Source organism: Camellia sinensis, chromosome 2 (assembly GCF_055761805.1).
Source record: "Camellia sinensis isolate YWXY chromosome 2, ASM5576180v1, whole genome shotgun sequence".
Lineage (NCBI taxonomy): Eukaryota > Viridiplantae > Streptophyta > Magnoliopsida > Ericales > Theaceae > Camellia > Camellia sinensis.
The window spans coordinates 91,107,970-91,118,494 of NC_138962.1; the positions used below are offsets into that span (position 1 = coordinate 91,107,970).

General features: G+C 30.9%; 1 protein-coding gene across 1 annotated transcript; it reads right to left on the minus strand.

Annotated features, from left to right (window-relative positions):
• Positions 1 to 4,461: 4,461 nt before the first annotated feature.
• Positions 4,462 to 4,929, minus strand: LOC145815444 (uncharacterized). Its single transcript, XM_082912143.1, has one exon. The coding sequence runs from the start codon at positions 4,927 to 4,929 to the stop codon at positions 4,462 to 4,464; it is 468 nt and encodes a 155-aa protein (XP_082768269.1).
• Between the last annotated feature and the right edge of the window lie 5,596 nt (positions 4,930 to 10,525).

Here is a 10,525-nt window from a genome sequence, read left to right on the forward strand (position 1 = left end):
GAATATTTAGTCTTTAGCATTACTCTCAGAAATATGACCAATTTGTTCTCTGGTTTTGATTAATGAGCCATCTACACTCCATTTGGAGTTCGTTTCCTTTTCTGGGAAGGGAGTGGTGGCTGCGTCAGTGAAAATGGTGATTGGAGGTGATGGTGAAGGAGAATTAGGGTTAGGGTTTTTTTAGTTTTGGGTGTAAGGAGAAGGAGAAACAGAAAGGTTAGGGATGAGGGTAATAAAGAAATTATAGAAATAAAAAAATATAAAAAATAATTAAATATTAAAGGTGTAAGGAGTTAAATTACTGTTGTAAGTAGAATTTCCTTTTTTGGACTAGTAGGAAGCTATTATATTGACTAATAAGATTAATAGTGAGAAAATTAATAATTTATAAAATTACATTATGATTTGACATAAATAATTTTTTCGTGGTTACATCTATTATGCAATAAATATGAAAACATATGATCTTAATTATATGTTTGTTTTGCATTTTTAGTTATAGAATTAAAAAATTTATCAATTTTATTGGATAGAATTCTATCGAAATATAATCCTAATAACAAAAATTATAACAAATAATGAAATGTTAATTTCATAGATTAATATAATTTCAATCATATGATATATGCTTGGGATACAATTGGTCATTCCTTCTATCCTAAAATGTAATTATCCCATAAAAAATCAGAATGATTATGGAAGAAGTTTAAACGAGTACCCAAAGATCAAACGGAGCTTGTCTACCACCAGAATTTTAGCAATACTATTATGCAATTCTTTTGTATTGTGTTTTTATTGATGTATTGAATCTTCCGAATATTTATTATTATCAAAAAAAGAAGCTTCCAAATATTTAAATGAATCTCATTTTAATAATTTAAATTATTCGTTTTGCAAGATCATTTATGTATATCATTCATTAAAAAAAATTAAATTTATTCAACTATCGTAGCATATTCAATTTATTGTATTTGTCAAAAAAAATGTTGATCTATTTTAAAAAATACACTTGCGGGCTATTTTTTTGGAGACAAATATTATAAATTAGGAGAAGGATCCCCTCTAGTCCAAATCTGGACTGGAGGGGCTGTTTGGACTAGTGAGGCCTACGACGAGTTCCGTTTTGATGATCCGAACCATTTATTTTGTCGGACAGTTCATGTTTTTCGTCCATAAAAAAAAATTAGGTTGATTCGATAATTATAACTTGTTTAATTTATTGCATTCATCACTAAAAAAAAATGTGTGCTTTATTTTTAAAAACACAATTGTTATCTATTTTTTTAGTGAAAATTTGAACAAGTTATAATTTTTGAATCAATCTATTTTTTGTATGGATAAAATATACAGAGTATCCCATAAAATGAATAGTTCGGATCATCGAAACGGGGTCCATGGTGAGCCCCACGTGCCCAAACAGCTCCCTCAAGTCCAAAATCTAGACCGGAGAGAATGCTTCTCCTATAAATTAAATACACTTTCCAGTATTAGATTTCAATGGACATTAAAAAAAACACTTGCTAATCGCTTTAATTTTTTGTGTAAAAAATATATATAAAGAATCTTACAAAATGAATAACTTAAATTATCAAAATATAATCGGTGATGGCCCCATAATCCTAAACAACACCAGCCCAACCCTTTTTATAATATATTATTTTTACCATTTTATTTATCAACACAATGCCATTGTAATGAGTCCCACCACTAAATTATATCTCCAATATAGCGTTCACAATTCAATTGGCACATCAATTGATAAAGATAAAATGATAAAAATAGATTCTTATATAGACACAATACTATTATAATGAGTCCCACCACTAAATTATATCGTCGATATAGCGTTGACAATTCAATTGGCACATCAACTGATAACGGTAAAATGATAAAAATAGATTCTTATAACATTACTCGTAGTGGTTGGGCTAAAATAAAAATTAGAAAACATTATAACAATAAAAAAAAAATTAAGATTTGATTATTATAATAAAATAAATTTTAAATTTTTTAATTTAAATCCTAAATTTTTGATTTATTTTTAATCTAATAATACAAAATTTTCCATCAATATTAGTTAACAAAAAATGAGCAGATGGTTTAGATTTTTAAAAAAAAATTAAAAGTTTATGGTTTAAATTGACAAAATAAAAAATTTAAGGTTTATTTTGTTAAAGGATCAAATTTTGATAATTTTTTTTTCTAAAATTTATCAAAATCGAAATTGGTACATCTCATTATGGTGTTTGGTTTTATTAAAGTAGTGTTATTTATAATTCATTGTGATGATTTTAATTATAATTATAATTAAAATGTCTATCTAGAAAAAATTATAATTATAATGATTTTTAGTTATTATATAAAATAATATTAATTACAACAACAGTACAAATCTATCTTTATCAATCTAAAATTTATTTAGAAAAAGAAATTAATTATTCAAATTTATTTTACTCATACACTTATACTTTATTAATTTAATTTTTGCTGTATAAATACATTCGAAATAAACAATGAATTTATAAGGATACATTCCTAACATTTTTCTACTCTATTAAGCCTCCGTTTGGGAAGTGGATTGACTTTTTGGCTTTTTTGACTATTTTAGCCTGTGCTAAAAAGCTTAGTTTTGAAATGATTTTTTGACTTTTTGGCTTTTTTGACCTTTTTTGTGAGAGAAGAGTGTAATGATTATGGGTTGGATGTGATATTTTGTTTGTTAGGACTAAAATAACTTATTTTATTTTTTGTAACTAAAATAACTAAAAAAAACCTGAAAACTTCTTTCCAAACGGTGCCATACGATCGAATATGACCCAATGACCACGATCAATCACTCACATTTACTTTTTCAGATCCAAAGGCTGAAAGTGACTTGTGTGTAGGTTGAAACTTGAAGACAGCCTGTCTTTTATTTATTTATTTATTTATTATTAGGAAAATATTTTTTTTAAGATCATGATATTAAAATTTTATAAGATAAAAGATTTATAATATTTTTATAGTTATTGAGATCTCTTAATATTTTCGCAGAGAAAATTTCACAAAGAGAAATTTCACTGTAACAGGGAGAAATTTCAAAATTTCTCTGGTATGATCACAGAGAAATTTCATCGAGAAGTCTTAGGTAATTAAAAAAAAACATATTAGACTTCTTCTACTATCCAAAATTAGAGGGATGTTTCACTATTTATTTCTTACTATTATTCTAAGAGGATGTTCAACCATTCACTATTTTTTTTTATTTAATTTAATCTTGAAATTGAATAAAAAAATTATTTGATATGAATTACTCTAATCTTTTAATCACCTTTTTATTAAAATATTTTAAAATATTTTTATTTTTTCCTAAATTTCTTTTCATCAAATTTGATTAAAAGAAAACCATCTCTAATATTTTGGCCATATTTGGTTTGTATTTGTGAAACAATTTTAAAAAATAATTTTTTTGGAAAGAGTTTATAAAATTTGAAAATTTGTTTGGTTGTATATTTTGAAAATAGCTTTGGAGTTTGAAATTATTTATTTATTTATTTTTTAGTTGAATAAATGGGCGTGAGAGAAAAAATAATTGACTGATATGTAAAATATGAGAAAATAAGAGAGAAAAAGTGATTGATTGACATGTAGTAGAAAAAAAAGTGATTTTGAATTTTTTTTTACTAAAATTTTCAATAAAACAAAATTTTGAATTTTTTTTCAGAAATTATCTCTCAAGAGACAAATCAAATAAGGCCTTTGCCTTTTTAAATTTCATCAAATTTAAATTTAATAAATGATTTGTTGAATTCTTAAGTTTAGTGGGAAAAAAAATATTTTTCCTCTGATTTGATAAACATTAAGAGCCTGTTTGTTTTGGATTAAGTAGATGGGAGGGGATTAGGATGGTGGAGGTGTTATTTAATGTTGTGTTTGTTTGTCGGGTTGGGGAGGGGATTAGGATGGTGGAGGTGATATAGATGGAGGTTGGGGAGGGGGTTGAGATGGAGGTTGGAGAGATGGTATTAGAAAAATAGTGAGGGGATTAGAATTTTTTTTATTTGTTGTATATTGGGAATTTTTTTATAAATATTAATGTTTAATTTTTTATATTTTTTTATTTGTTTTATTATTTTATATAAAAATAATTTAACAATTCCTACTTTTTTTTTTGATCGGCAAAAGAAAAGCTTTATTGATGAAAAACAAAACAAGAGTGATAAGAATACATCAATAAAGAAGAGGGTGCAAAAAGCATCACAGTGAAACATTTGGATCCCAACTAGGTTGGCACCAAAACGCACACCCAATCATCTGCTAGCACACACTCGAGGCTCCAAGATGGTGAGAAACCAACAAACAGAGCAGAACAAAACAAAACAAGACAAAAACAAGAAGACAACAGCCAAACACTAGCAGATCATCCCCAGCCACTGGACATCCATACAAACCCAGATTTCAACACAAAGCAGCTCGGAACAGTTAAGAACATCCTCTGATTTGGCGCCAATTGAGAGTTAAATCATCAACGGAGTAAGGAAGATCTTTAATAGATGCTTTCAGCCAAAGTACAGCTCTAATTTTGATATTTTCACTCAATCCAGAGAGACTAGGTTGAGCCTCTGCAAAGACACATTCATTCCTAAGTTTCCAAAGCGACCAAAGAACGATAAGGGGGATAGCTCTCCAAATTAACCTATCAAAATTTTTGAGCTTGACATTTATCCACCATTGGAGAAGATCATCCACTGATCCTTGAATGCACCAGGAGAACCCCCACTCATTAATTATAGATGACCAAATCAACCAAGAAAATGGGCAATGAAGCAAGATATGGACAGCAGTTTCAGGTTGAGAACGACAAAATGGGCAGATGAGAGAAGCAGAAGCATCTAAGATGCCAATTCTGTGCATAAACACTGCTGTCTTGATTTTGTTTTTCCAGGCCATCCAAGTAAAGAATGAAACCTTAGGAGGGACAGCCCCATTCCAAACTCAAGGCTCTAGAGGCGGAATTGCATACATTAGACATCTTAGCAGAGGATGGACTATTAGATGATTCTGGGCGGTCAAGAAGAAGAGTGGTCAGAGGAGAAATGTGGCATTTGCTCAGAATGGTGGAGTGGATTTGGCATCAAAAATCCAGATTGAACTGGACTCTAAATGGGGATAAGAATACTAGATTCTTCCATGTTTTTGCTAATACCAGACAGAGTAGAAACATGATCAGCTCTATAGTAGTTAACGACGTGTCTTATGAGGATCCTAGCAGGGTTCAATTAGAGGTCTACCAACACTTCAAGAAGTTGTTTACTGAGGATTGGGCCAACAGACCCGTCTTGGGAGGGCCATTCAACACCATTGAGGCAGACTATGTTTCTCACCATCTTGTTGCAGAGTTCAGTGAAGCTGAGGTGTTGGCTGCAATTAAGGATTGTAATACTAACAAAGCCCCTGGCCCCGATGGTTTCAATCTGTTGTGTTATCAGAAATTTTGGAAGACTATGAAGCCTGAGATCATGCAATTCTTTGCAGACTTCCACGCAAATAGCAAACTGACTTATGGGATTAATAGTACCTTCATTAGTTTAATTCCTAAGTTGGGAAATCCCTCCGGCCTTTCTGATTACAGACCCATTAGTCTTGTAAGCTCCTTTCTATCATCAAAACAAACACAATTTTACTTAATCCCCTCATTATGAATCCCCTCCATTCTACCTCTAAAAATAAATAATTTTTTATCAAATTTAAATTTGATGAAAAGAAAAAAAACCATGTTGACGATTGTAGGAACGCTTGAGTCGCAGTTGGTAAGTACATAGGAAAATTACTTAATTGTTTGGTTTTTTTGGTGAAAAATTTTACTTACACAACATTTTTAGTGTATTACACTTTCATTTTAATTTTTTTTGTTACATTTTTATCTCTTTATAAAATTATTATTAAGAACTAAAAATCCCAAACTTTTCATCACCCACCACCACCAACGACCGGCACACCCTTTGTCACTTCTCTCAATCGCTCCATCCATCCACAAATTCAAATGCAACTACCTTGAAGAATATATAACAAACAACAAACACTTCCCATTTACTGGACCAATTACCATACCAAAAAAAAAAAAAAAAAAAAATGAAACCAAAAAAAAAAAAAGTAAGAAAACAAAAGAAAAATAAGGTTAAAATGGGAATCATTGAACCGGGTCTACAAGGGGAAATTATTTAATAATTCCGGAACACCACGGAGTCATATTTCAAGTCAATCATTAATTACTTAACTCTCATATTGTCCCCTATTCTCAGGCCTTGTTTGGGATACTTTAAAAAGTTAAAAAGTCAAAAAGTTACTATTATATTTAAGTTACATCATCTTATTTAAGTCACATCACCTTTCTACCACATCACTTCAAACCTAACCCATATTTCACAAAAAGTTAAAAAGTACACTTATTTAGATCATCTCAAACCATTCAGGAAGTCGTGAGTCCTACCCCTCTCTACCAATCAAAACTTTATAAAACACCACGTGTTCATATTCTGAAAATACTAAATAATCACCCCTCCACGAGAATATTGTATACAGAGGTGAAGAAGTACTCAACCATGGGATGAAGGGTCCACCTGCTGGTTAGAGAGCCTGTGATGTACAAGTGCAATATCTGGTAGACTACCATTCATAACTTATCTTCCTTGGATTTGAGCACGCTTACAACTTTCTAGTCTATCACATGGCTCAACCCATGACACTTGCCTGCTGAAAATATCGTCATTTTTATCAATATTTTTTTGAGTACCTCCATCTCAAAATAATAATTCTTTTTAGAGAATTTAACTTTTTTTATAGTACAATTATTACATTTTAAAAATATTAATTTTTCAAAATTACACTTTGATAGTATATTTTTTTATGAATATCAATTGTCATAATTGCACTTTTTGTGTTATTAATGAATTTGAAAGAATGACAAAATAGTATATTCATATTATTTTATTTCTTAATTTTTAAAAATGAACTAATATTTTGAAATAATAAAAAATAAAATAAAAATTTAATATTTTGAGACGGAAGAAGTAGAAATTTTTTACTTAGTCATGTCACACATCTTCTTCTTCTTCTTCATATATATATATATATATATATATATATATATATATATATATATTATCAATGAAAAAAATCTTTATTAATGGAACCCACCCAACAAGAAATCACAACTACATCATAGCAAATCTAATTCACCCCAACTAATTGGCACAACAAGAATCACAAACATCATGGCATAAGAAGAATTGCAAGAAGGAATCACATCATTGAATATTGAAGTGAGTCTTATTTCAGTTTTCAAATTTAAGAAAAAATTGTTTGTAAAGTATTTTTAAGTTTTGTTTTTTGAAAATTTACTCAGAAGTCCCATATTAGAAAAGTATATACTAGAAAGTCTTATGATTTTTCTTGTAAACTATTAAGTCCTATTGAATTTGAAAAGGTATACCGTGAAATCCTTTTAATATATGTTTTAGAGATAACAAATGTGGGATATGCTTCATTTGTGCACTATTTGTCTTTAAACTTTTTCTAAACGTATCATTCTTAAAATGTGACAATGTGATACCATTATAATGTGTGCACTATTCTCTGAGTAAACTTTTGTCAAATGTGACAATGTGTCTGCTTAACATTTGATAATGAGACATTTGTGCACTATTATCTTATTAAATTTTTGCCAACCGTATTATTCTTAAAATATGACAATGGGATATCATTCTAATGTTTATACTAATGTCTTATTAAACTTTTGCTAAATATATTATTTTTCATAAAATGTGACAATGAGACATTTATGCACTATAATCTTATTACGTTTTCAAATGTGAGTATATTTTATTTGAGAGATTTTAATGTAAAATAAGACTTATGAATTCATAAAATTATTAATGAGATTAAATAGTTCATAAATCATGAATCTAATATCCTTTCCTTTTTTTTTTCTTTTTTTTTCTTTTTTTTAACATAAACATATGGATTAATTGGTATAAAGTCGAACTTATAAAATAATAGGCCTCAACATTCATTAACACATGAAATTGAAATCCCACCAACATCAATGTTTACGCCTTTTTTGTATCGCCATGTTTTTTTCGAGTACAGATCCTCGGCCGCATATTCCTGCGGCTGTTCCTGCGGCACCCTCAAAACGACGTCGTTTTGGGGGAAATTTCAATTTAAAAAAAAAAAAAAGGGACAGAACAAAATAAAGAAGAAGGAGGAAGGAAGAACAAACGGAGTTCACACCCAGAAAAGACTCACAAGAACACCATTGGCATTTCCTTGAAATCATTTCATAAAATGGGGAAACAAAAAAACAAAAAATAAGTTACAAAACCTTTTGGACATAAGCAAACAACTTTTAGTTCAAAAAATTTTAAAAAATAATAATCAAACAACTTTTTGAGCAAAAAGCTCCATTTGTGTAAGCTTTTTTTGGCTTTACAATCAAAACCCTATCAAAAAAATTGGCCTTTTTCCGCTTTTGCATTGTGCCTCTGAGATTTACTCTCTACTTCACTGACCTCTAAACAGAGGAAACAAAAATAAATAAATAAATAAATAAATTTGATGAATCAGATGTTAGTAAAAGATTTTAAAACTTGCTTGATTTTCTTAAAAAAAATAAAAAATAAAAAAATTTGTGATAAGAGACGAGAAAGAGACAAACTTGGGGAACAAAACCCGGCCTCACCGGCCGCCTCCACCCGGCTATCGGAAACCTCTCTTCTCTCGCCGAGATTCATGGCGATGATCTTGTCGGAGTCGCACTAGACGCCGGGGAAGTTGCAGGGGTCGGTGGTGAAGTCCCAAGAGGAGAAGTAATTGGAGCCGTGAGAGTCGACGAGGTAGCTTCGAATCAATTGGAGTGATAGGAAAATCGATTGAATAGAGCAACAGAGATTGAAGGAGTCCGGATCTACCTTCTCCTTCCTTCTTCTCCATTTTTTGTTCTTCCTTCCTTCTTCTTCTTTATTCTGTTCTGTCCCTTTTTTTTTTTAAATTGAAATTTCCCCCAAAACGACGTCGTTTTGGGGGTGCCGCAGGAACGGCCGCAGGAATGTGCGGCCGAGGATCCGGACTCGTTTTTTTCATGATGGGCTCGCCTTTGAATAAGAAGAGTCCTATCAGTTGCAATAAACCTTTAAACTTCAAAATATCATAATTTTAACAAAAATGTTTTTTCCCCCGAATCCAACCCCCTCCCAAATCCCCCGAATCAGACAGAGAAGAGAGAAAGAGAAAAGAGGGAAGAGGAGAAAGAGAGAGAGGGAGAAAAAGAGAGGAGAGGAGAGAGGAAAAGAGAGGGAGAGAAGAGAGAAGAGGATAGAGGGAAAGAGAGGGAGAGAAGAGAGAAGAGGGAACGGAGACACACACACACAGAGGCCCCTGCATTCCGGCCGATCGTCTGATCGTCGCAGCTCGGCCGATCGTCGCAGCTCGGCCGGCTCTGCCTGCGCCCGGCCGCCGTCGCCTCCGCCTCTGCCTTCTTCCCTTCTTCTTTCTTCTTCTCTTCTTCTTTCTTTCTTTTTTCTTTCTTCGTTTTCTTCCTTCTGCTTTTGATTTTCTGATTGAAAAAAAAAAAAATTTTAAAACGACGAAACGACGTCGTTTCGTCAATTCGGGGGATTCGAGGGAGCTCGATTCGAGCTCTCAATCGGTTTTGTAATTTTAATTGTACATGTTGAAAAATACTCTGTTTGGTTTTGATTTTCAGAATTCATTTTTCTAAAAATTCTACTTTTTGTTTTCGTATTTTTTTGTTTTCATTGAATTTTTTTAATATTTAAGCAATTTTTTTAATTTTTAGACATACCTAACATAAATACACTAAAAAAGTATAATATTTGTAAAAAAATCTTTAAAAAGTTTACCAAATACCAAAAATACAAAAAATACAAAAATTTAGTATATTTTTTGTATTTTTGCGTATTTATTAATTTTTTAAAATATTTTTCACAAATATTTTACTTTTTAGATACATCTAAGCAAGATGCATCTAAGAAAGTGAAAAAAAAAATACTTAAATTTTTTAAAATATTCACTAAAGACAAACACGAAAAATAAAAAACTTAATTTTTAGAATATTGGAACCAAACACACTGATAGTTTTTCAGCGACTTTAATTTGAAATTAAAGTGAGGTCCAACCATTGGTTGAAGTGGATTCGAGTGGGCTTGTACTCTCTTAAGTGAGAAGATTATAATATAAAAATAATGAGCTGAAACCATTGAGCTGTGAATGAAAATTGTCACATAAAGTGGACATCAATAAAGCTTACATTTGGACTTTGTTTTGGTTTGGACTAGACCTAGGCTTGTGCTTGTGCTTGTGCATATGCTGGGTTTGGTCTTGGAGTTGGAGTTGGACTTGGACTTAGTCTTGAGCGTAGGTTGGGCTGGGCTGAGTTATGTTGGGCTTAATTTGTGCATGTGTTTAAAATTAGGTTTGGATCGAGTTGTGACCCACACCTGTATCCATTTTGTGACCCATCTGACTT

Coding starts and splice junctions, on each gene's coding strand:
- LOC145815444 (XM_082912143.1), bottom strand. CDS start 4,929: ATGGCCTGGAAAAACAAAATCAAGACAGCAGTGTTTATGCACAGAATT.